Below are 27,731 nucleotides of genomic sequence, written 5' to 3'. Positions count from 1 at the left end.
TTATTGATTTGTGAATGTTGAACCAAACTTGCATCCTTGTAATTAATCCCACTTAATCAGGGTGAATAATCTTTTTGATATGCTGCTGGATTTGGTTTGCTAGTATTTTTTTGAGGGTTTTTGCATTTATGTTTGTCAGTGATATTGGCCTATAGTTTTCTTTTTTGTTGTGTCCTTGTTTGATTTTCTATCAAGCTAATACAGGCCTTGTAGAATAAGTTTGGAAGAATTCCATCCTCTTTAATTTTCTGGAAGAGTTTGAGAAAAATTGGTATTAATTCTTCTTTAAATGTTTAGTGGAATTCAGCAGTTAAGCCATCAGGTTCTGAGCTTTTCATTGATGGGAGACTTTTTAATACTGATTTAATCTCATTACTTGTAATTAGTCTGTTCAGGTTTTCTATTTCTTCTTTGTTTAATCTTGGTAAATTATATGTGTTCAGGAATATATCCATTTCCTCTAGGTTTTCCAATTTGTTGGTGTATAGTTGTTCATACTAGTCTCTAATGATCCTTTGTATTTATGTGGTATCAGTTGTAATGTCTTCTTTTTCATTTCCAATTTTATGTATTAGAGGCTTTTTTTTCTCAGTCTAGCTAATGATTTGTTGATTTTTTAAAATCTTTTCAAAAAACCAACTCTTCATTTTGTTGATCTTTTGTAATTTTTTTAGTCTTAATTTTGTTTATTTCTTCTCTGATCTTTATTATTTCTTTTATTTTACTAATTTTGGGTTTAGTTTGTTCTCGCTTTTCAAGTTCCATTTCAAATTTTTCTACTTTTTTGGCATTTATTGTATGTTTATTGATGTGGGCATTTATTGCTATAAACTTCCCTCTTAATACTGCTTTGGCTATATCCCATAGGTTTTGGTATGTTGTGTTTCTGTTTTCATTTGTTTCAAGAAATTTTAAAATTTTCTTCTTAATTTCTTCATTGACCCATTGGTCATTCAGGAGCATGTTGTTTAATCTCCATGTATTAGTTTAGTTTCAAAAGTTCCTCTTGTTATTGATTTCTAATTTTATTCCACTGTGGTTAGAGAAGCTACTTAATATAATTTCAATTTTTAAAAATTTGTTGAGACTTGTTTTGTTGCCTAATATACGATCAGTTCTGGAGAATGGTCCATGCGCCAATGAAAAAAATGTGCATTCTGCAGTTGATGAACGAAATGTTCTGAAATGTCTGTAAGGTCCATTTGGTTTGTAGTGCAGTTTAAATCCTTTTTTTTTTTTTTTGCTGATTTACTATCTAGATCATCTTTCCAATGCTGTGAGTGGGGTGTTGAGATCCCCAATTATCACTGTATTAGAGTCTATCTCTTCCTTCAGATCTAATAATATTTGCTTATATATCTTGATGTTACAATATTGGGTGCAAATATATTTATAATAGTTATTTCCTCCTGCTGAACTGATCCCTTTATCATTATATACTAACCTTCTGTGTCTTTTTCCATTTTTTGTCTTAAATTCTGTTTTATCTGATAATAGGTACAGCTACTGCTGATCACTTTTGGTTTCCATTTTCACAGAATATCTTTTTCCATTCCTTCACTTTCAGTCTGTGTGAAAGGAGGTGAAAAGAGGTTCCTGTAGGCAGCATATGGTTGGGTCTTGTTTTTTTTTTTTTTTTTTTAATCCATTAAGCCAGTCTATAACTTTTAAAAGGAGAATTTAGTCCATTTACACTCAGGTTATTTTTTTAATTTTAATTTTTAATTTTTTATTTTTATCTAGGTTATTATTAATAGGTGAGGACTCACTCCTGCCATTTTGCTGATTGCTTTCTGTATGTTTTGTATATCTTTTGTTCCTTTCTTCCTCTTTTTTTTTATTTATCATTGTAGTTTGTGGTTTTCTGTAGTGACAGGTTTGATTCCTTTTTTTCCCCATTTGTGTATCTACTTTACCAGTGAGTTTTATACTTTTTCATGTTTTCAGAATAGTAGTTATTGATTGTCTTTTTGCTTCTAGGTGTAGGACTCCCTTGAGTATTTCTTGTAAGGCCATTCTAGTGGTGATGAAGTCTCTCAGTTTTTGCTTCTCTGGGAAAGACTATTTGTCCTTTATTTTGAAGGATAGCTTTGCTGGGTATAGTATTCTTGGCTGGCACCTTTTTTCTTTCAGCGCTTTGAATATATCATCTCATTCTCTCTCCTGGCTTGTAAGGTTTCTGCTGAGAAATTTGCTGTTAGTCTAATGGGGATTCCCTTATATGTGACCTGATATTTATCTTTTGATGTTTTTAGAATTCTCTCTTTTTCTTTGACTTTTGACAATTTGACTATCATATGCCTGACAGAAGAACATTTTGGGTTGACTCTATTAGGAAACTTTTGGGCTTCCTGGATCTGGATATCCATATCTTTCCCAAGACTTGGGAAATTTTTAGCTGTTATTTCATTAAACAGGCTTTCTACATCTTTTCACATCTCTTCTCCTGGAATTTCCATGGTGAGAATATCTGTTTGTTTAATGAAGTTCCATAATTCCTTGAAGCTTTCTTCACTCTTTTTCATTCTTACTTCTTTTTTTCCTTCTGACTGGGTAATTTCAGATGACCTATCTTCAAGTTCAGCAATTCTTTCTTCTGCTTGCTCTAGTTTGTTGCTGAAGCTCTCTATTGTATTTTTTTATTTCATTCATTGCATTCTTCAGCTGTATAAGTTGGTTCTTTTTTGATATCTATCTGTATTAAATTTCTGATTCATATCATGAATCAACTTTCTGATTTCATTGAATTGTCCATCTGTATTTTCTTGTATCTCATAAAGTTTTCTTAAGATCATTCTTTTGAATTCCTTTCCCAGCAGTTTGCAGATTCCCTTTACTTTTGGGGTGTGTCACTGGAGTGTTATTGTGGGTGTTTTTGGGTGGTCTCATATTTCCTTGCTTGTTCATATTTCTTGTGCCCCTGCCTTGATGTCTATGCATCTGGTGGAACAATTGCCTCTTACAAACTTTACAGAGTGGTTTTCATAAAGTCTTTCACCTGCAGATGTGCTTTGGTGTACCAGTTCGGAAGGGTATGGTGGTTCTGGTTCCACATAGATGCAGTGATATAGTCTCTGAGCAGCATCTTCTTCAGCTGTGATCAACATCAGTGATAAATGTGGGTGCCTCAGTGACCTAGGCTATGGAAGCTTGTGGCAATGGCAGTGTAGGTTAATGTCTTTAGTGGCAAGGGTTTTTAGGTTACTCCTATTCTCATTTTCCCCACAATGGGGAGACTTTGCTAAGGAGATCCCTCTTGGTGCTGGGTCTGACATGACTTACAAGCAGCTGCAGCAGTGGTAGGTTACAGATGTAGGTACTCGAAATGGCTGCAAAGCCAGGGTCCTAGGCTGAGGGTCTCATGAACCTACTATGGCAACTAGGTGTTGGGTTGCACATTCGCTGTCTCTGACAGGGTTGCATGTAGATTGCCCACAGAACAAGGATATGTGACTCTGAGGCACACTCTGATAGCTCAGGGCCAGTGGGCTGGGTTTTAGCTGTGACTCTATCCCTGAGGGACAGGGCACAGCACTGGTCCAGCTCTGGGGGAGAAGGGCTGCTCCGGAGGTTTGGGCCTAGGAAAGGACATGAATTTTCACTGCAGAGAGAAATTCCCCCTGGTTTCCAGCTGACTCTGGCTGGGGAATGGGGTGATGGAGGCTAGGTGTTTCCTTCCATTCTCTATATGGCTACTCTGAGCTTCTGTGTTCACCAGGATTTTCATTACTCCGTTGATGTATGCTGGCACTCTCCTTTAGTTATTTTCATTCAAATGTAGTTGTTCTTTGTTTTTTCTGTCTTTGTGGGAGAAACAAGTGGTAGGGTCTCTTAGTTGGTCATCTTCCCAGATAATGATTTTTCAATGCATTCTAATTCGATGCAAATGTGTGAATGTTTATTTTATTTATGTCTGTCTAGCTATACTAGCAGCCTCATGAGATAGGAGCAATATTTATTTTTGCTGACTACTGATATCCTCTGATATCAGTATATAGCAGGGTCTGTGTCCTGGGAATAACAGCACATAGAGGGGGATCAATGAATATCTGCTGAATAAATTGGAAGAATTTATCATGTTTTTTTCTGGCCAGCATTAGAACAATATTTGATAGATTTTTCTACCTTGCTCACTTCTTTCCAAACAAAAGATGATCTTTATTTTCCAAAGTATTATTTATTCTAGTAGTCTTAAAACAACGTATAGATTTTTATGAGATTAGTAGTATTTCTGTTGTGGACATTATTTGACATCTATCCCTTCTTTGCTCTTCCCTATTAGAACCTTACTCCAGCCCACATTCTCCAGGTGAGTTAGATCCCACCTGTAGTTCCAAAGATGATAGGCCTAAGAGTAATCTTCTCTTCACCAGAATCTGGTTTGGGAAAGTGCATGTGATCCACTTTGGAAGAATGACTTTTGCAGGTCTTCTGGGAAAATTCTTCCTAGCTTTTCTGGGACAACTTTGGAAAGTGATCCTTTTCTTCTGTTTCTCCATATATTCTCTTTAAGAGAACTTATTGTATTTCTATTAGTTTTCTATTGCTGCCATAAGAAATTATCACAAACTTAGTGGCTTCAAATAACACAAAAGTATTATTTTTTAGTTCTGTACTTTAGAAATCATGTCAGCAGGATTGCATTTCTTTCTGGAGGCTCTAGAAGAAAATCTATTTCCCTACTTTTTTCAGCTGCTAGAGGCTGCCCACATTCCTTAGTTCCTGGACCCCTTCCTCAATCATTAAAGCCAGCGATGTTGCATCTCTCTGACCATTCTTCTGTAGTTAACACTTCCCTTTGACCACAGCAGGGAAAGGTTCTCTGCTTTTAAGGACCCATGAGATTCACTTTTGCTCACCTAGATAATACAAGATACTCTCCCATCTTAAGGTCCTTAAATCAAATCACATCTGCAAAATTCCTTTTGCCATGTAAGGTATCATATTCACTGGTTCTGAGGATTAGGATGTGGACATCTTTGGGAAGACCATTATTTTGCTTACCGGTTCTTATTGTAAAATTATTTCTTTTTATATATCTATTTCCTGTCACTAGCTTTGAAAAGCCATTAGGGGCAAGAACCATGTCTTACAAATTTTAACATTAAGACTTAGTATATTGCACTGTGACTGGCTCATTGTAGGCTCACAATAACTTGTTTAATTAGCAATAGAAATATACTACAATAATAATGTATTAGACAAAAAATCCCAACTACCCCACAATAACTAAAAACAAACACAACTTAAATGTAACATCAATATTCATTTTATTTTCCCATGAGTAGTTGTGAATTTTTTCTAATATTTATAAATAAATTCTAGACTAAATTATAGGCTATGACAGCTGTTAGCTAAAATTTACATGCTCAGCTTAATTCCTAAATCATTGTACTTAAGACCAGAGACTAATTCAAGTATAAACAGATGAGTTCTTAGTACCCTGATTCCCTCTCAAGATGTTTGTAATTTTCAGAGTAATAGTAGTAATGGTAGTATTATTAATGGTATGGTAGAAAAGCTAACACTGAGTGCCTACATGTACTAGGGACTGTGCTTTACAGACATTATCTTCTTTGATCTTTCCAACAATCTGGGAGGGAGGCACTATTATTTTCCCCCATTTACAGATAAGGAAACTAAAATTTCAGAAGAATGAAATGTCTGGACATTGACTTATACTTAGTATTTGAAGGATCTGTGATATGAACCCAGACATTCTTACTCCAGAGTCCATACCATTAATTTCCATACTATACTCCCTCCAGTTATTATTATATTATTAATAGCTAACATCTGTCTAATGCTGTTCAGTTTTCAGAGAAATTTTACATTTTTATCTCTGAAAAAAGAAAAGCTATGGAAACACATTTTCATTTTACACAGAATGAGTATATTTAACACAGCAAAATGTACATCACTATCTTCTTTGCTTTATATCTTTTCTCACAGTTTACAGTATACTTAAAAGTAAGTTAATCAAGCAGAAAAATTGCTCAAATTTTTATTTTCATCTTGCATAAAATTTTTAAAAAAGCTATTTGTAGCAATTTAGTACATTGGAATAGCTTTTTAAGTAGCAACTGGTATTCAGATTCAAATGTGGGGGGGGGGGGAAGGCTCCAAGCAAGAACGAAGAGATATGCTTGGCAGAATTGCAACAAGGCATAAAAAAAACCCTTAACACTTCACACATAAAACAGTACACCAGTGAAGAAATGCAGATGGAGCTTTTTTGCTTGTTTTAACATTAATCGTTTTTGTCTTTGCAAAATTTTATTTTTTGTATATAAGGCTCCATCTTATGGAGCATTTGTCAAATGCACAGTTTCCTTCATGGTTATTGACTATGACAAGCACATTGAAAAAAGTTTTCACCAAAAGAGTGATATTATTTTTTTTTTGTTCATGATTAAAGACATACATAAAAATAAAAGGTGTGTTCTAATTGATTCAAAATCCTTCTTAAAAGATATCCAAAATTAACAATGAGAAATTAAAGGTGAACCCTTTAATAATCATAGGATTTTTGAGAAGTATCCTTAAAGATAATTAAATCAAAATCTCTTACTTTAGACACAAGGAATAAAGAAATTAAGTCACATAGCCTATTAATAAAAAAACACAGGTTTTGGAAGCAAATAGGGCAGATTCAAATCCTGCTCTGTCATGTATCAGCTGTGTGACATTGGGTGAATTATTTATCCACTGACCCTCAGTTTCCCCATTTATAAAAGGAGTATAATAATTCCTACTTCACAGAGTTGTTGCAATAATAAAATGAGAAAACAGATTAACTTTTTGAATATATACAATAAGCACTCAATATATGGTAACTACTATTACTATGTTTTTGGTAGAATTTATGTCTTGTGATTTTTACTTCTATTCTCTTTCTATTGTACAATGCTGCCTGAGGTAATAAATACCTCAGTGATTATCTTTTTCATGATAATTAAATTCAGTTGCATTTTTTTTCAAGTGTTATGACAATTTAATTATACAGCAATTGAGATAGGATGTTTTCTATGGAACATCCTTACCCATGGAACAATCTGTGCACAATAGTATGGTAGAACCTCTAGTGATTCACTTTTAGAAGAGTGCAAGCTACATTCTATAAACATGCTTTCCCTGAGCAGTGGACATTTTAAGATTTTAAGATTCACTTTTAACTGTTTTCTCATGTGCGGTGTTACATGTTGCTATATTAATATATGTTATTACATATGCAGTACTGGAAATCTGCTATTTTTGCCTGCTTGGTATTTTTTTCCAACTTCTTTGACTAGCAGCACCTTGATTTGACTTTGGGGAAACCATCCTCTATCTGCTTTTTAGTACATGTGTTGGTTGAAGATGCCTCCGTTCCCCAGCTCCAAGTCTGAGCCAATCAGAACATTTCACATTCTTGGGCACATGAATAGTTAAGGAGTGAGCATGTAATCTAAGACAGGCCAATGAAAGCTCTATCCAAGACTTTTGCTGCAGTTATCGAAAAAGAGACCCTTGTTTCTTTTTTCTTCTTCTTCTTTCTTCTCCTCCTCCTCTTTCTTCTTTTTTTAAAAAACTGTGATTAGTTACCTGGTAAGATGTAGGGTATCTTATTACCATGAGGGAAAAGCTTGCTAAGAAATATATAATAGAGACAGAGTCGCACTGATACAGTTTGAGTGTTTGGATCCAGCTAGCACATCTTCCTCTGGTCTTTTTAATAATATGAGCCAATAAATTCCTATTTTGCAAAATCTAGTAGGAGTTGAATTTAGGTCACTTGGAACCAAGAGTTCTGATTGTAGATGATGATGATGATGATGATGATGATGATGATGATGATTAGCTACCACTAATTAAATGTTGACTAAATGCCAGATATTCTGTTAAGCACTTTACATTCATTATGCCAGTTAATCATCATTTGTTACAATAAATATTGTTAGGTAGTTCCAAAGCCTGTATTCTTAACTATAGTGCTCAACTACTTCATTAATTTGGTTTTATTGTTACTAGCAATAATTAATGTGAAGATTATATTAATAATATTTAAAAAACAATTAATGGGGTTTAGCCAAGTGGAAATTTTTAAATGCAAGATTCTAAACGTTGTTTTTAAAAACTATGTAAGAACACATAGATAAATTGTTGTTGTAAGTGTTCAGACAACGCAAAAGAATACAGAGTGAAAACTAGATGTTGATTTTTCCTTGCCACTTTTGGTTGGCTTTCCCCAGCTATCAAGCAGTGCCAGCCTCAACAAGGTAAGCTCATGGAAATCATAACTAGAAAGGTAAATTTGTTATGGTATGCATGTCAAGATGCATATCCAATGGTTTTTGGATAGCACAGTAGTTTGTAAATTGAAGTTTACTGAATGAATGAATGAATAACAACTCTTAAATCTTCTTGCTGCAATGTCTTCTCCTTTCTATTTGTTTATTCAGCTATTCCCATTAACTATTTTTCAACTTCCACTGACCTCTGATTTCTCTCAATTTATTAGCCTTCTCCTTTCTTCACTCCCTTCATTCATCATTTTTGATCAGAAGTTAGCTATTAATTGTACTGGGGTTACCTTGTATGTGATTTGTTGTTGTTCCCTTGCTACTTTCAAGATTTTCTCTTTGTCTGTCAACATTTTGACTATGATGTGTCTGGGTGTAGATCTCTTTGTTTTTATCCTACTTGGATTTTGTTGAATTTCTTAAATGAGTAGCTTAATGGTTTTCACCAAACTTGAAAAGTTTTCACTATTATATCTTCTATTCTAAATATTTTATTTATTCTGTCCCTTTCTCTCTCCTCCTGATATTCCCATGCTTTGTATGTTGATGCATTTAATCATGTCCAACATTTCTCTAAGGCTCTTTCTGTTTTTCATTCTTTTTTCCTCTGTTCTTAAGATTGTATACCTCTGTTGACCTATCTTCAAGTTTGCTGATTTCTTTTTTCTACCAGCTAAAATCATTTTTATTTGGGTTACTGTTCTTTTTGACTCCAGAATTTCCATTTGATTTTAAAGAAAAATTTCTCTTTATTATATTCTCTATTTGGTGATACTTTCCTTTCATTCTTTAAGCATGGTTTCCTTTAGTTTTTGAACATATTTATAATAGCTGCTTTGAAGTGTTTGCCTGCTAAGTACACTACCTGGGCCCTGTTAAAGGAGTTTCTATGAGAATACTTCAAAATTTTGTGAAAAATAGAATTAAAAGAATATGATCTCTGCATGAACTTTTTGAAATACCCTCATATTGCCTGATTTTTTTCCCCTATTTATAGGTCATACTTTCCTATTGATTTCCATGTATCAACTTTTTTGTTGATAACTGGGCATTTTAGATAATATATTTTAGCAACACTAGATACTGATCCACCCCCATTCCCCCCCCACTTCCACCACCACCAGGAGTAGTAGTGGTTGTCATTTATTTGTAACTGTTTATTTGTTTAGTGTAACCGTTTGTTTAGTGATTTGGCTGAACTAATTCTGCAGTCTATTTTCTCTGCAGTGTGTAGCCATTGATGTTCTTTTTCATATTTTCCCCCTTGTTTTTACCTTTTAGCCTCATTACCTTAGGGTTACCCCTGGATTAGCACAAGCCATTTATTGGTTAAAGGGTGTGCTTAAGACTCCTTAGCCAGGTACATTTTTACTCTTTATCACTGGACATATTGGTGGCTTGGAGACTGCTATTATAGTTCAGGGATTTTACTTGTTTGCCCCACATTCAGCCAGGGACTAGTAGCTTGGAGGTTCCCACTCTGCTCCTGAGAATGCACAGCCTTGGGCATGTACATAGTTTTCCAGACTGCCACGGATGACTGTGGTATTATTTTTAAACCTGGCTTCCTAGGATTTGCCCCTGGGTCAGAGTAGCTTATTGTTACTCTGTATTTGTTCACAGGCTATATTTAGGACCCTTGTACCATTGAGGCTTTTGTTCTGTGTTGATGGGTCTATGTGCAGCATGGAGAATGCTTTCAAGTCTACCCCACATCCTGCTCTGATTGCTTCTGAGTGGGTGCAGCCTAGCACATGAGCCCTGCTTTCCAGATCCTCAGAGTTGATATTGATCCCAGGAGGGTTCTTCTCAGCTATTCTTTCCCTCATTCTCATTTAAAACTTCTGGCTTCTCTGTTGTTTTGATATATTATGAAGCTCCCAGTCTGCTTTTAATTGTTCTTCATCAATATCTGTATTGTTTTCAACAACAAGTTTAGGCATGGAGTTCTCCGAGTTCTCCACTCCCTTTTCCAAAAAAGTTGGCCCTCTCAGGCAGATCTATGGAACTCTTTACCCTTACTGCCTGCCTCTCCTCCTGGGCAGAGCTCCTGCATCACTGTACTGGTCGGGGTCAGACTCACTTTCCCCTGGGTGACAACCCTGCTGTAAAATTAAGCACTTGGGGTTGGGAAACAGTCCGTGGTCTTCCTGGCTTGCCTCTCCTAGTATGGAACTTCTGCCCCACAATGAGTTAGGGCAGGAGAGATTGGGCCTCAGTCTTAGGTTGCTGTGCCTGGAGTGGGGGCTGGTTGAGGGAAGAGAGACTCAGTCCTTTCAGCCATGCCTAGCTAGAATAGATCTTCTGTAACATGGAGTTGGGAGGGGAGGGAGAAAGGGATGAGAAACACCAGAGGCCTACCCCTCCAGGGTGATACTGTAGCCCTAGACTAGGAGCTGGGGGGACTGTGAACGCTTGTTGGAGTGGAGCTTTTGTTGCAAAATGGGATTTAGTTGAAAAAAGGTTAGTTTTGTCAAAAATTAAATCAGAAGACTTGGCAAAAAGAAATTAATGCAATGCTTTTAAATATTTAGTTAGATGATGTTTTTAAAAAATGATATGGTGTGCTTAACTGCTTTCCTATTATTACATAATGAGACAGCTGTTTATAGCACTGATATACCACAAACTGACTCTGTGGTTGTCAAAAACATCTTTACCTCAGCATTTAGTCACCTGCAAAGACTCATTTTTTGCTTTTTTATTCCTCTTCATCTCAATGGCTGTGCCTATGTAGATATGCTCTGAAATATGTAAGCCTTGAAAACAACAAGCAAGTAATGTTTAAATGAAGTTTTTGACTGATTTCACAACACATTTGTTAATAAAAGGTAACTAACATTTACTGAATGTCTAGTACATGCTGGGCAATGTTTTAAGTAACAATGATCTTCAAAACATAAAGGAAACCAAGGAAGAGAGATTGTGTAATTTAGTCAAGATCACCTAGTAATTGGTGGAATGAAGACACATTGAGGCAATCTGCCTCTAAAGCCCAAGTTGTAAAGCCCCACACTGTATACTTTCCTATAAACATAAAATCAATCTTGTGATCATTCATATTCTATTTGTTTTAATATATCACTTTTAACAGCAATTCAAGCAGTTACACATGTCTTGATTCACATATATTCAGCAAAAATAATACATATTATTAATAATAATTTAAAAATGGTTTTGAAGTTTTTGCATTTGGCTCACTATACAGTATACACCTTGAGAGAACTGTGATACTATTTGATCAGGATTTTGAAATTTTCTTATTTTCTTAAAAATAAAAGCCAAAACTAACCTCTAATTATTAATCCCCACCCAAAGAAGAAAAGAAAAGCCACAGAAATTGGCATAAAGACTAAGCACATAGAACACTTCAGAGGTGGCATTTTTTCATTTTTCGAACTGTATACAGTTAAGAGTGAAAATGTTTCTTATTTGGCCAGAAAATAACCACCGTTGTTTTTCCCACCTGAAATTTTCTTGCCTAAGTAGCATGTCCTTAATAATGACTAAAGACACAGAATCTTTAACTTCTAACATGAGCAGAATGTGCTTCAATAATCATGGAAAGGCTGCTTTTATGGATAACATAATTTTTGATTGAATGTAGTTAGGGAGAGACAAAAAGGAGAAGAAAGAATAATGATAGAAATGTTGGGAGTCAGTCACAGAGGAATTTTAGACTGAAAAGTCTTCTACCCCCAAATAACTGAAATTTAGTTCCACTTAATCCCCTCCACCATTCCAGTCAACTTCTCAAAGGAAAGGCTTTTGTGGAAAAGGCCTTACCTTTTTATAATAGGGCAGAAGTCTCACATTTGTGAAACATCAATAATACTCGCATGTAGTTTCATACAGAAAGGGAAGATAAACAAATATATGACAATATATACTAAGAATGAAGGAGTTATGAATTTTAAAAGCCTCTGGATTAGTTATATGTTTAGCCCTTTTGGCTTTTATTTTCCCTTACAGTTTAGAACTCACAGTCTACCATTTCAAATATGAATTCATAGTGACATGTTCTCCTTCACTCTGTGACTTTCAGAAACCCCCAATTTCCTTGCTTCTTCTTCTAGGCTGCTGAGCGTTGTTTGCAAAAATTGTGCTCAATTGCCTTGTTATAAAATCATGTTGTCTCAATGTTCCTTGTATTCTTTCCATAGTCCCAAATCCTTTTAGTCACCTCTCCGTAACTGTCCATCCAATTCCTCAAGATTGTTTCAAATCTTTCCCACTCTCTTATCTTATCCTTCTTAGACATTTCTTTTAAGGTTAATTTATGCTCACAATCCCAAGTCCTCCCATTCATACACCTAAGTACAAAAATAGATTTTATATTGTAACATACATCTTTTCATTCCTAAAGAAAAAAGCAAAATATACATCCTGATTTGAACTAGAAAATTTGTGTTTTAGGCAAGTCACATTTCTTTTTAGGATAAAATCAAGAAAAGCAAAGATAATATCAGAAGCACTGACTAGATGAGGACTGGTTCTTAAAAGCATTGAGTCTGTCATGGATGCTGCTATTCTGGTTGTTTGACCATAGGCTATTGAAAGAATCATCAACATTTACAACTTTGTAAATAACCTCTTTTAAATTAAATTTTAGGATAGGAGTTTTAAATTTTTACCTAGGCCAAGGAAATATAGCTTGTGGAAGTTTGGAAACTCTGCTTATGTGATTATATATCTTTTCCATATTATATTTGAAGAGTTAAAGATAAACATGTTGGTATGTCTAATAGAATTATGCAAATATATGAACTATCCTTGTTAGAAGACTTTACTTTAAAATTAACTCCTCACCATTAATTTCTTACTAAGACCTATAATGGATTTCGTCTCATAGCAAAGTTAACAGAACTTATGAATCTGACAATTTTTCAAAAAGCTATGAAAATGCCATTCATATAACAATGCTCGTGAGTTGTTTATTGTGTCCTGTGCATAAAAAGCTTCTTGTTTTATACACTGCACTTTTTGTCAAATCCAGTCACTTGGCTGGTTTTTTTCTTTGCAGTTCTGAAATAACTACTGCTGTGCAATTCTTATTAAATGAAATGTCTATTAAGTTATCAATCATTTGGACTAAGTTGAGAAAAAAGTTCAATTGCTTTTCGTTATTTATAGCCTAAATATCTATAAAAATCTAGTCTTGTAGATAAATAAAAGTATGTGAGTTTATGACATTTCTTATGAAAGAAATTCTTTTGAAAAACAGTTTCTCTACGTAAAGCCACCTTATTTTATAACAAAGTGTATTAGTTAATTTTGGGTGAATGGTGATATAGTGAAAATGACTGGAAGTTTTCTGCTTACTCAAAGTCTGGTATTTACATTCCAAAGTTATGATCCTCTCATCTCAGCAAGTTTTGCACCTGCATTTTCTTTTTTTCTTTTCTTTTCTTTTTTTTAGTCTTTTTCGTGACCGGCACTCAGCCAGTGAGCGCACCGGCCATTCCTATATAGGATCCGAACCCGCTGCGGGAGCATCGTCGCTGTGCTCCCAGCGCTGCACTCTCCCGAGTGCGCCACGGGTTCGGCCCTTTTTTTTTTTTTTAGTCTTGCACCTGCATTTTCTTTTTTTTTTTTTTTTTTTTTTTTTTTTTTTTTTTTTTTTTTTTTTTTTACGTTTTCTTTTTTTTTATTTTTTTTTTTTTATTTATTTTTTATTTTTTTTAATTTTATTTTGTCGATATACATTGTAGCTGATTAATGTTCCCCATCACCAAAACCTCCCTCCCTTCTCCCTCCCCCCATCCCCCCCAACCATGTCCTTTCTGTTTGTTTGTTGTATCAACTTCAAATAATTGTGGTTGTTATATCTTCTTCCCCCCCCCCCCGGTTTGTGTGTGTATGTGTGTATGTGTGTGTGTGAATTTATATATTAATTTTTAGCTCCCACCAATAAGTGAGAACATGTGGTATTTCTCTTTCTGTGCCTGACTTGTTTCACTTAATATAATTCTCTCGAGGTCCATCCATGTTGTTGCAAATGGCAGTATTTCATTCGTTTTTATAGCTGAGTAGTATTCCATTGTGTAGATGTACCACATTTTCCGTATCCACTCATCTGATGATGGGCATTTGGGCTGGTTCCAACTCTTGGCTATTGTAAAGAGTGCTGCGATAAACATTGGGGAACAGGTATACATTCGACTTGATGATTTCCATTCCTCTGGGTATATTCCCAACAGTGGGATGGCTGGGTCGTATGGTAGATCTATCTGCAATTGTTTAAGGAACCTCCATACCATTTTCCATAGAGGCTGCACCATTTTGCAGTCCCACCAACAATGTATGAGAGTTCCTTTTTCTCCGCAGCCTCGCCAGCATTTATCGTTCATAGTCTTTTGGATTTTAGCCATCCTAACTGGGGTTAGATGGTATCTCAATGTGGTTTTGATTTGCATTTCCCGGATGCTGAGTGATGTTGAGCATTTTTTCATATGTCTGCTGGCCATTTGGATATCTTCCTTAGAGAAATGCCTACTTAGCTCTTTTGCCCATTTTTTAATTGGGTTGCTTGTTTTCTTCTTGTAAAGTTGTTTGAGTTCCTTATATATTCTGGATATTAATCCTTTGTCAGATGTATATTTTGCAAATATTTTCTCCCACTCTGTTGGTTGTCTTTTAACTCTTTTAATTGTTTCTTTTGCTGTGCAGAAGCTTTTTAGTTTGATATAATCCCATTTGTTTATTTTTCCTTTGGTTGCCCGTGCTTTTGGGGTCGTATTCATGAAGTCTGTGCCCAGTCCTATTTCCTGAAGTGTTTCCCCTATGTTTTCTTTAAGAAGTTTTATTGTCTCAGGGTGTATATTTAAATCCTTAATCCATTTTGAGTTGATTTTAGTATACGGTGAGAGGTATGGATCTAGTTTCATTCTCCTGCATATCGATATCCAGTTATCCCAGCACCACTTGCTGAAGAGGCAGATACAAAATCAACACACAAAAATCAGTAGCATTTCTTTTCTCCAATAGTGAACATGCAGAAGGAGAAATCAAGAAAGCCTGCCCATTTACAATAGCCACCAAAAAAATAAAATACTTAGGAATTGAGTTAACCAAGGAGGTGAAAAATCTCTATAATGAGAACTACAAACCACTGCTGAGAGAATTTAGAGAGGATACAAGAAGATGGAAAGATATTCCATGCTCTTGGATTGGAAGAATCAACATAGTGAAAATGTCCATACTACCCAAAGTGATATACAAATTCAATGCAATCCCCATCAAAATTCCAAAGACATTTTTCTCAGAAATGGAAAAAACTATTCAGACATTTATATGGAACAATAAAAGACCACGAATAGCCAAAGCAATGCTCAGCAAAAAAAATAAAGCTGGAGGCATAACACTACCTGACTTTAAGCTATACTACAAAGCTATAATAACCAAAACAGTATGGTACTGGCATAAAAACAGACACACTGACCAATGGAATAGAATAGAGAATCCAGAAATCAACCCACACACTTACTGCCATCTGATCTTTGACAAAGGCACCAAGCCTATTCACTGGGGAAGGGATTGCACCTGCATTTTCTGCAAGATGTATTGTGCCCTGCCTGTGGCAAGCTTGCACAGACCAAATTGATGTACCAGACTGATTGATGCCTGCTTACTTTCAGGAAACCACACTCTGGTTCTTGCTGTGTGTCACTTCCTCCCTGAGTACCACTAATCTTTGATTATTAAACTCCAGCTCCAATAATTCACAATCCTTGATTCATATAACATGCTGTCTTGCAAAATAAACCCTTAGGCAATTTAGTTCAATTTAACAAAGAATAATTGAACGCCTACCAGGAGTAAGGTTAAGGGCTATGGGGTACACAAAATAAATAACCCATACTCCCTGCCACTAAGCTTCTTAATATGTAAGGAAAATATGTACCCAAATCTCCATATTAAAACATTGCTGCACTATCCTTTCCTAATTAAAATAACCCATACTTTAGTAAAAATTCATAGTTTTTTTCTTATCTTTCTGAGCATTACTTCTCAGCTCAGGCAACTCCTCAGGTTTCTAGACTTGCATGCTCAACTGCATATTCAACATTACCATGTGGACATCTTATAGGAACCTCAAATTCAACATGCCCAGTGCCAAACTCATAATCATCTGTCCTAAAATTAGTCTTCTCTAGGATCCTGTGCCTCAGTGAATGGCACAATCTGCAGTGCAAGCCAGAGCCTGCGAGTCATTCTAGATGTCTTCATCTCCATCCTCCAGTCTACTTTGGCCAGCTCATTTATGTTTGTGTTAGAACCCTTCAGGTGCTTATTTGTAGTCATCTTATTTTTTCACCATTTATTATCTTCTGATGGAGATTTCATCTACTCCCAATTTTTAAATCATACCCTGGCCAAGAGAAAATTATTAGTGAAATATTTTTAATCTCTTCAGGAAAAAAATCCTTGTAGTTTTAATTTGATTTTTTTCCATCTGCCTTTGCTTATTAGCCATTTGTTCAATAAACTTAATAGGCACAGATATTCCAAGCATTGGCTCCTCATGAAAACACTGTAAGGTGGTGCTATTAGACTCTAGAGGACTTCCCCAGAATCAGCCTGCCAGCCAGGATTTGAAAGCAGGAGTATTCTGACAACAATTTCTGAGCTCATTCCAATAAACTAACTGTTTATTGAAATAATAGTTTATTGAAAAATACCTTTTTCAGAAAATGCACTTTACTCTAAATAACTTACATCCTCCTTCTCATGCTCACCTCCATCAAGTAATCAAACCTCAACTGCAAAGGAGTTGAACCAGGTATTAAAAAGGAAGCAAAATATTTAAACAAATTCATTATAAGGGGTAATTATATAATCCTCCTTAAGAAATGTACTTTTTAAAAGGTGAAATTTGCTAACTGAATTATGTCTATAATTAATTTTTTTCCTCTCATCCTTCCACAAAGGATTAAATTTGTGTACAGTAGAAATAAATGAATAATGATAAAATACACATAACTGAAAGGGGGATGGGTGAGAAAGAATTGAGAATCTAGACTGGGGAAACCACAATTACTAAGACTGGGCCTCAAATTTGGCTCTACCTCCTAGAGAGTCAAAGCAAAAGGAGGGGAACAGCCAAGTAGGTAATTCTCACTTCCTTTAGCTTTCTGCTCAACTGTCACCTTAGAGAGTCTTACCATGTTCACTTTATTTAAAATAACAACTCTGCCCCATACCCATACTCTCTATCCAGCTTCCCTACTTTTATTTTTTTTAATAGCATTTATAACACACTGATGTACTTGTTCCGTGATGTATTTGTCCATTTATTCATTGTCTCTCTCTTTCTACTACATTACAAGATTAATGAGGGTGGAAATCTGGGCCTGTTTTTTTGTTTTTCTTTTTTGTATTCCAGCCTACAGTAGTGCCTGGAAAATAGTAGTAACTCAGTAAGTTTTTCCAATGAATGGTTGAAAAGATATCAAGAAAGTATATGCTAGTCAGAAAAATAAGGAACAAACATAATAAAATAAAATAGTAAATACAGAAAACTTTCTATAATACAATGACTATAATCAGTTGTTAAAGCAATTGATGTTCAATATGATATAAATGGAGAAAAAAATACCTTCAGTATATGATCAGGTTGTTAGAGCAACTGAAGTCTTAAAATAGTAGCCAAATACAAGGGTACTTCAAAAAGTTTGGGGAAAAATAGAACTGAAAGGCAATACAAATCCTTCTATGAACTATTTGAAGTACCCTCATATAGAGTGCCTAAAGACTTTGATTTACAAATAGCTAATTATTTAAACTCTAAGAAAATATTATAGAAATGGGAGAATAATTGTACTTTTTTCATTATAAACTGTTAAATAAGCTATAATACAGTAATAAATTATAATTAAAAAATAAATTCAACAATGAGGGACAAAGTTTGGTATTTAACTTTTTTTCTTCATAAAATTATTCTTAAGTGTTTTATACTGGGTATTTTTATTGACACCAAAGATGGTCATGCTAATTGATTAATTCTCTGTGATTTTAATAACTTCATTCGTGTCCTTCTTTAAATCTAAAAGCTTAAACTAAATAAATGTGCTTCTATACTCCTGTGAAACTCTTGAGTAGACAAAGTTGTTGTCTCTGAAACGAGTGACCCCTCAACAAATGGAGAAAATATGCTAGGATGACATAAAGAAGCAACTGGGATTTCTGTGCTAAATAAAAACTAGACTTAGATATGGAATCCTTGGAGCAGCAATCATTCTCATCAAAATTTGTTTTTTAGGAGTGATCTGTCAAGTTAATTTTAGTTACGTAACTCAACAGAAAGAATGTCAAAAAGATATCAATTTTTGCTTTTCACATGTATATAAACCATGCATTTTCAATATATACACTAATGTATGCATTCAATAGTACTATGGAAGAATATTAGAATAGAATTAATATTTCCTAGCAGCCGAAAACACTGTAAAAAAAAAATCAAGTACCTTCACTCTCCAGAAGTTAATCTACTCCATATAGCATATTTTAGAAATTATCTTTCTCTATTACTCTATTTAGAATAAGCAAAAAAAAAAATTCTGGGTGTATCCATGGAGCACTGTGCATTGTTTAGAACATTGTTTAGTCTTCATGGTCTTTGAGTTATTTTACAAGTCTGTAAATTACAGGTTTTCCATGAAGTTCAAAACATTTGCACCATGCTTTCTCTCTGATCAGAACTATGATAAGCTGCAGTTGTTGCTGTAAGAAAACAGCAACAACAAATAAAGCCAATCGTATCCTCTTCCTATGCCAAGATAAGGCACGGCTGCCAATAAGGTTAAATGGAAAAAACAAACAAACAAAAAACCCCAAAACCAAAAAAACCCCACTGGATATGGGGAAAAATAGATCAGAAGATGTAAAGTATCTTCTGCATCACATTAATTAGAAATTCAATTTCTCTGCTTAAATGAAAGTACTCTTGAATGTCTTATCAATTCCTTTAAACACACATGAACACACTTAATGAACCAAAACATAACTAGTAAGAACTCTTAAAGTTTTTGAAGGTAGGTGGCCGCTATTGCAAGATAAAATTGTGACTCCAGAGAAGAAGACAGAAAACCAAAGATAGCCTGTCTAAGGCTTACAGAAGGTACAAATAAAGACATAGTTTCTACTTATGCCTCTTAAGGGCAAGACTGATGTCATGTTACTTTTAGTTTTTCCCTTTAACCTTTCTTTATTACTTCTCTTGAATAGGAAATTGAGAATAACTTGAATAGAGGACGGTGGGTATTCTTTTTCCCATCAAAGATCAGTGGCCCACAAGGGGAAAAAATCAACTAAAGATCTACATAAAAAGCAACATAATTTAGGTTGATAGGTTTATTTTTTCTTAGGGAATTATGAAACTCTTAATTTATCTGATTTTTAGATTAGGAAATCTTAATTCTTTATTCAATAAATAAATAATATTTATTCTATAAATCTGAGAATTATATGTACTAAAAATACAGTTCTATGATGTGGTTAGTTGAGGGGAATAAGAAGAGAACTAGAGAAAAAGATGAGAAAGCGAGAAGGTGAGGGAGAAATAGGAAGGTAATATTTATTGAGGGCCTACTATGTGCTAGGCGTTTTGTATATAAAATTTCACTGAATCCATATAAGAACTTTAAAAGGTGGGTAGCATTATACCCATTACAAATGAGGAAATTGAGCCTCTGAGGGATTAAGTAATCAGGATCACAAGGCTAATAAATTAGAACTGTCGCACACCAAAACCCTTTTGTTTCATAATACTCAGCTTGTACAAAGAAGAAGGAGAGGTGGGGGGAAAGGAGAGATGGTGAAAAAGAGAAAGTGGCTGAGATGGGTAGGGAAAGAATAAAGGACATGAGACACAATAGGGATAGAAAGGAAATGGGTAGTAGGAAAGAGAGGGAGAAAAGGAATGGGAGAGGAAGAGCAAAATAGCAAGTTGCATATGAGGAGTTGCTGGAAGAAAGACAAAGAGAAAAGAGGTCACTGGAATGTAGGCTTCAAGAAATAAACGATTTTTACCTATCCACTGGAATATCTTATAGCAGAGTAATTACTCTTGACAACTCAAAGCACTTGTAGCCCTTACACACTTTGGGTTTGGAACCATTATACGTGAAGGGTTTCTCAGCTTCAGCACTATTGGCATTTTGGGCCAGATAACACTTTGTTGTAGGGGACTGTTCTGTGCACTATAGCATGTTTAGCAGTAACCCTGGCCTTTTCCTATTAGATGCCAGTAGCATCCCCCTAGTCTCAACAATTGAAAATGTTCGGACACTGCCAAAAGTCCCTTGTGGACAAAATTTTCCCCAGTTGAGAACCAGTGATTTAGAGATTCCATTCTGGATAACAATAAAAAATGAACAAAAGATGCCTACAATATGCAAAATTATTCCTTTTGTTACTCTAGTGACTGGATGTTTTTAGGATATGAGATTAAGTTAGGGTAGAATTCATCTAAACATATCATTTGTTACAGTATTGCTTGCAAACAAACTGCTTTTATAAGAAAGGAAGCAGGTATATAAATGAATATCTAGTTTTGAACTACATAATCTAAGGAGGACAGCAGATTTGTCAGAGGCTATTCTATCATCATGTGGTGGGCTCTTTGTAATAATGAAAAGAACACTGGCTTTGGAGTTTGAAGATCTGGGTCCTGGTCTGCTCTAGTACAAGCTGGTTGTAGGACCTACAGCAAATCATTTGGCCTAGGGAACAACCATTGGCTTCTCATATTTTACAGAGTTCAAATATATACTTCTTAGGAAACAGTTAAGTAACTTCCTTATATATATTTATCACTGATACCATGTTGAAGGGCAAGTAAGGCAAATACTGTGGATTGACTTATCAACTTTATTCCCTTGCCAATGTGTGGTCCATGGGCTCAGCATCAGCATGACTTGATAGAGATGCAAAATCTCAGACTTCACCCCACACTAGCTGAATCAAAATGTGCATTTAACAAGAGATAATTTCTAACACACGTTAAAGTTGAGGGGCACTGATCTATTCCACCTTCCTCCTTTCTAACTACAGAGGATGAAAACCTTAAAAACCACCCTTCTTAGATTTCTTTTCAGTTAGGATTCTGGTTGAAAACTAGGTCTAACAGCTAATACTTTCATGCTAGCTATGTGCTAGGAACTGCTCTGAGCACTTTATTTTATATATAAGGGTACTTCGAAAGGTTCATGGAAAGATTTCCATTACCTTTTGATTCTATTTCTCCACGAAGTTTTTGAAGTACCCTCATACACATGCAATCCTCCCCCAAATCCTATGAGTACCCAAGTATTATTCCCATTATACAGATGAAGAAACTGAAGCCAGAGGGGTTAATTAACTCACAGAAAGTTACAATTAGTAAGAGGCAAACCTAGATATTCTCAATCCACAATCTGTAGTTAACCATATTCTAGTGATAAATGAAAAAGGATGTATAGGTGACCCTCTGCCTTCCATTTTTTTTTTTTTTTTAAATTATTTGTTTTCCAGAACATCTCCTGGGACACACTTTGGTAAATGCTGTGTTAGAGGTTCCTTCATTTACGAGGGTACTTTAAAAAGTTCATGGAAAAATGAAATTAAAAGATAATGCAAATCTTTCCACGAACTTTTTGAAGACCCCTCATATTTACTTAAACATCTATGAGCCAGAATTGTTCTGAAAGTTCCAGGCATTGCAAAAGGCAAGAAATAGAAATGAGGCATTATCGTTTAAAAGAAATCAAAATCATTTTCTTCTATACACTGGACGATTATATACCCAGAAGATGCAAACGAATCAAGTCTAAGAGATACAGACATAGTACTTACTAGTATTAGAATTAATAAAAGAATTCAGAAAGGTAGCCAGTTAAAAACTAAATACATAAACGCCAACAGCTAGAAACAAGCAGCAAAAAACATGATGTGGAAAAAATTCCCTTCTATAATACCAACAAAAATATGAGAGTACTTCAGAAAATTCATGGAAAAATGGAATTAAAAGATAACACAAATTTTTCCATGAACTTTTTGAAGACCTCTCGTATAACAGCTTAATACAAACTTTGGTATATATATATACACACACACACATACATGTGTATGTATATATATGTGTGTGTATATGTATATATATGTATATACCTACTATAAAGAATTGTAAAGCAAGGGAAAAAGTGAGTTATTCAATGATTAGGAATAAAAAAATCGCTCCATACCTCACACAATACATAAAATCAGCCTAAAGAGATTAAATATATACAGTAAAAAAAGCCCCCCAAAAACCATAAATACACTCATACAAAAGAAAATACAGGTGGATATTTAACTAATTGTAGAATTAGAAAGAATTTCTGAACAAATATATACATAAATATGTGTATATATGTGTAGGGTGTGTGTGTGTGTGTATGAAATTACCAAAAAAGAAATTCTTTTGACTAGTAAAAGTGTTAAGCTAAATCAAAAACATCATAAATAAAATTATAAAATAAATAGCAAACAAAATATTTACATTCAAAGTGAAATAAAAGATTAATATCCTTATAAAAATGCGCCCCCCCCCCAAAAATGGTAAAGAACATGGTTAAAAATAAATACACAGCTGGCCAATTAGCCCAGTTGGTTAGAGCATGGTGTTATAACATCAAGGTCAAGGATTCAGATCCCCTTACTGGCCAGCCACTAAAAAAAAAGAAAGAAAGAAAGAAAAATGCCCTTTAAATATATGAATAGTTTAGTAAACCTCTCCAGCAATATCTTACAACAATAAGATAGAATTTTTGCCTACTAAATTGGCAAAGATTAACCTATAAATTATATTATTGTTCATTGCTCGCATGGGTGGTTTCCAATCAGCATTTTTATACACCAATGCTGGAAGCATATATTGGTATAACCTCTTTAGAATGCAATTCTTTAGGATGTTTCAAGAGACTTCAAAGAGTTTGATTCATTGACCAAGTTCTTCCACTTTTAGGAATCTATTGCAAGGTAGAAGTGTGAGGATTTACAAGCAAAGATTTTCATACAGCATTAGATATTAAAGAACATTTGAAGCAATTTAAATGTGCACTGTTAGGAGAGTGGACTATCAGGCAGCCCTAAAAATAGTTTTCACATAGAATTTTCATAACATGGGAAAATGACGCAATCTTTTAAGTAGATAAAAAAAGATACAAAATTCTATTTATATTAAAACATGTTAAAAATATAAGCATGTATATATGTATACACAGAGATACATAAATATGGTAATAAAAAATATTTGATATTTGATATCAAAATATTACCTGGAGTAGAATTTCAAATATTTTCTTCTTTAGGTCTTTCTATATTACTAATTTTCCAAAGTATACATTACTTTTATAATCATAAAGAAAGACCTTAAAGCTAGAGTTAATGATTCTGAAGTCAAAGTAAGGATAATGGTCTAGGTAAGCTCTAGGTAAACAAGGCCATCTTGGGTTATTCAGGTTGTAAACTGCATACTGTGGCACATCTAAGCAGATGCCATTAACATTACAGACATATAACAAAAAAGACGAGATGTTTAGCCTTCCAGCTATGTAGCAGGGCACAGACTCTCTTACATAAAGCCAACCTGGCATTCACCATCATGAACATACTTAGATCATCTCTCGTATACACAATTACCGCCACACGTGGAATAACTGTGTCCTATCCTTTCAGTTCCCTGGGCATCCCCTGAAATTGCTTTTCTCCCTTGTTCATTTCAGAGGCCTGACTCCTCGTTCAAACTTGACACAGTTCCTTGATCTAGGGGATTCGGTCTATTCTCTCAACGCCTCCTTTCTTAGGATACTTGATTTTACTCTTTTGTCAGTCATCTTACTTAGAAAGACTCAGGCCAGAAGGACAGAGGAACCTTAGTTTTTTTTTTTCAAATGGAGTAGCATCTAAGGACAAATTGTAAAAAATGATGCTAACAATATCTTAGTTATACAACACCTATATGAATACCAGTATTTCCATATTATATGAAATTGATACCAAAATACAGATACATTTTGATCTGGCATTACAATAACAATGAGTGAAAGATAGATTTTGTATAGTCAAAGCTGATGCAAGAGACTTTGAGGTGGAGGCAAGGGAATGTGCCTTTCAGATAGGAATGGAAAGAAATATCAGTGAAGGAAAGGCCATATGTGGAAGAGCCTTTAACCTGGGAAATAACCCAAGGAAGAAACCTCCTTCATCAAATTATCAGAAAGGGCAAACTCTGTAAAGGAAATATAAATAGAAAGAGATTTAATATAGGAAATTAGGTGCTGACAAAGTCATTGAAAGAACTGGATAGAGGAGCACAAGTCAGGTGCCTCTGAGGCTACTGAGTTCAAGAGCACACCACCATAGCCCTGATCCAGATGAAAAGGCACCTCTGCTGGCTGTTGCCTCCAATTCTATCTCAATATCTATTAGGCTACTAAGACATCATATGAGTGTGCTAAGCAGAAAGGACAGCAGGAAGATGGCCTCTGCCTCATTTCCAGCTAATCAGTTTTGGTTCTGTTTCTGTTTCCATAATTGCCTTTACAGAAAAGTTTACTTTAAGTTCTAAATCACTAGCTTAGGAACAATTGTTCAAAAATATTCCATTTGTAATTTGGAGTCCTTGTGTTCTTAAAACAACCAAGAAAACAAACAAACAAAATGAAGAAATAAATATCATCTCTCTCTAAAAAAAAAAACAAAAACAAAAAACTAAAACAACTCCTTGGGACATGTTTTATAGTTAATTTTATTTAATTCTCCCTCAAATATCTTTACACATGTAAAATTATCTCCATGATCATTACATGGCAGTGCATAAAAATTTTAAATTTCATTTGCAGAACTTGAAAAAAACTAGAAAACAAGGCTTTGTGATAACATTACCAAAAAAATGACTTATCATAAAAGTTTGTTTCTTACACCAATCGGTAGGGTTGCACCAATTTTTTGCTTATTTTAGCTTCTTACAAGGAGTTATTCTTTGATGCTGATGTAATAGAAAATGCATATTTCAGGTGTAATTTTCAATTATTGTGTATGTAGGCTTACAGTACATAAATAAATCACGAGGTAAAAATAATACTTTCAAAGGAGTACAGGAAAATAAATCTTCATGACATGCAATGAAGGAAGCAGGTATGCGAAATGATATGTTTTCTAGGATAAACATTTCTTTTGTTTGTTTTATTCTTTTTCTTTGCACCATAAGCAATTTTGGTAAAACCAGAGCTACTGATGATGTCCACATCCTCATATTGATGAAGTCCACAGAAGCTTAAACGAAGTATTTTACATGCTCCCTTACAAGCATTTGAAAATTTACTTCGAAACCTCTGTTGAAATGCACCATTCTCCCCACCCCAAGTTCTTGATGTTCTTCTCTTCACTTTTCCAGTTGAGCAACTAAGGTAAGAGGAAACCAAGCCCTTTAGCTACTGAGTCATAGTACAGTTAACGGGGAAAACCAACAGGAAGGGAATCAGGAAGATCTCCTAGTTGCCAATGATTTGCTTCAGTCGCCATTTCTTATATTGCCACACATGAAAAATTACACTCCACACAGTAATCAAACCTAATGCTAAGGCATATTTTTGTGCCACACACTTATTTGTTTTCTAAGTAATGTATTTAAATAATATAAGTTCTACTTTATTAATACATGTAGTGATGATATTGGAGTGTGAAAAATGTGACAAAAAGGACAGACGGAGAAGGATGAAAAGAAATAGGCATTAATTGATTGTTCCAACAATACAGGCTGTAGTAAAAGCTAATACTCATTTAAATTCCTGCCCCTTAATGTGATTCTAAAGATCGGCTTATCTCAGATAATTTTGAAGTTCTAATCACTGCATTTGCTGGTGAAAATTCATCCCACTCGTAATTCAATTTTAAAAATTAAACTTCTTGCCTAATCTTGAAGAGATTCGATGTTGCAATGCCCACTATCACACTTTATTTAATGACATCAAACTCAGAAAGTTTAAAAAATTACACAACTTCTCTTTTTCCCTTGTTATGACTGGCCTCTTACACTTCTTTCCCCTTGGTACCAACCGAAAGCAATTTTCTTGCTTTTTCACTTTTTAAATGAAGTTTAGATCTCATTTGTGTTCATGTGAAGAACGTGCTGTGGGAGAGTCCCTGTCAAAACGTCTACGATAACACTCGCTCCTACACATGCCTTCAGACACTGAGTGCTATCGAGAGAAATACACCCACACCTTACAGAGCCTCTAGGTGAGTGTTCAAAATGCAAGATGGAGGGCGGGAGGGGGAGCCGCTGACCCCTAAGACACATCACAGGGGTACGGACTCGAAGTTAAAAAAGAGGTGTTTACATGGAAGGTTTTTAAATAAGGGACCTCCATGGAGGTCATTTCCACAGAGTCCTGGGCGCCGGCCCGAGATTCATCTCCCGGACGGCAGGGTAGGGCCATGCTGACCCCGCCAGACACACGACGCCAGGGTCAGCACTCACGGCCGCCGTCTAACCGCTCCTCCGGGCGGCTTCCCCAAGAGCCGCAGCGACTAGCGCCCCACTCGGGGCAGGAGCCGAAGGGCCGCCCGCCCCCCCGGGCCACTTCCCTCCGCCGCGGGGTGGGGCTCCGGACCGGGGCCGGGCCGCGCCGCCGCCGCGCCTTCCTGCGCTCACCTGCTCGCTCTCCTTTTTCGGCCGCAACCCGCGCCGCCGCGGGCTCGCTCCGGGCTCCCGCTCGGTCCCCGCGGCCGCCCGCTCCGCTAGGGCGTCCCCGTCCTCGTCGCGCTCCCCGCCGCCGCCGCCCCGCAGTAGCTCCCTCTCCGAGCACATTCCGCCGCCAACTCCTGCCGCCTGGGACGGCCACCAGAGGTCCAGGCTGCGACGCACGAGGCAGCAGCGGCCGCCCGAGGGCCTCCTTGAGATCAGTCGCGCCCGCAACTGACAGGAGCCTCCGGAGCGCGCACCGCCGGCCTGAAAGTCCGAAGTACCAGCCCGGCCTCTCCTGTCATTGGCTTGCCACGCCCCCGGGCGCCGGGGCGGAGCCAAAGTGGGGGCGGGGCCAAGGCGGGGCGGGGTCAACGGGGGCGTGTGAGCGAAAGACTGTATGAGAGGAATTGAGTGTGTGTGAGAGACTGAAGAGGGTGTGTGTGAGAGATTATGTGTGAGACTATGTGAGAGAGCAAGAGAGAGAAACTGAAAGAGCATGTATATGTAAGAGTGCATTTGTGAGTGAGTGTACGTGGGAGTGTGTGAAAGAAAGACAGAAACGCACCAAGTTACACTCTCCAGCGGGCTCCCTCTGTTTTTACCTGGCACTGGGGTGTGCCCGGATATGCTGCTGGCTGCCTGGCCTTCTGAGCAGATGTCCATCCTTTGTAAGGAATACACATTTCTCTGTCTCTTTTGTTCCTTTTGCTTCTCTCCTAATAGCTTTCTGAGGGTCTGTG

At 36.0% G+C, this 27,731-nt stretch overlaps 1 protein-coding gene across 1 annotated transcript in view; it reads right to left on the bottom strand.

Moving 5' to 3' along the window:
• The window catches only part of FAM241A (family with sequence similarity 241 member A), a 37,318-nt gene extending 10,044 nt beyond the window's left edge, over positions 1–27,274 (bottom strand). Inside the window, exon 1 of the mRNA XM_063108267.1 lies at positions 26,959–27,274. Within this exon, the coding sequence (XP_062964337.1) occupies positions 26,959–27,114 (156 nt within the window). The 5' untranslated portion in view covers positions 27,115–27,274. The remainder of the gene's footprint in view (positions 1–26,958) is intronic.
• Between the last annotated feature and the right edge of the window lie 457 nt (positions 27,275–27,731).

This window comes from Cynocephalus volans, chromosome 9, assembly GCF_027409185.1.
Source record: "Cynocephalus volans isolate mCynVol1 chromosome 9, mCynVol1.pri, whole genome shotgun sequence".
Lineage (NCBI taxonomy): Eukaryota > Metazoa > Chordata > Mammalia > Dermoptera > Cynocephalidae > Cynocephalus > Cynocephalus volans.
The sequence above is the reverse complement of the archived record's forward strand: the minus strand, read 5'-3'. Positions and strand labels throughout refer to the sequence as shown.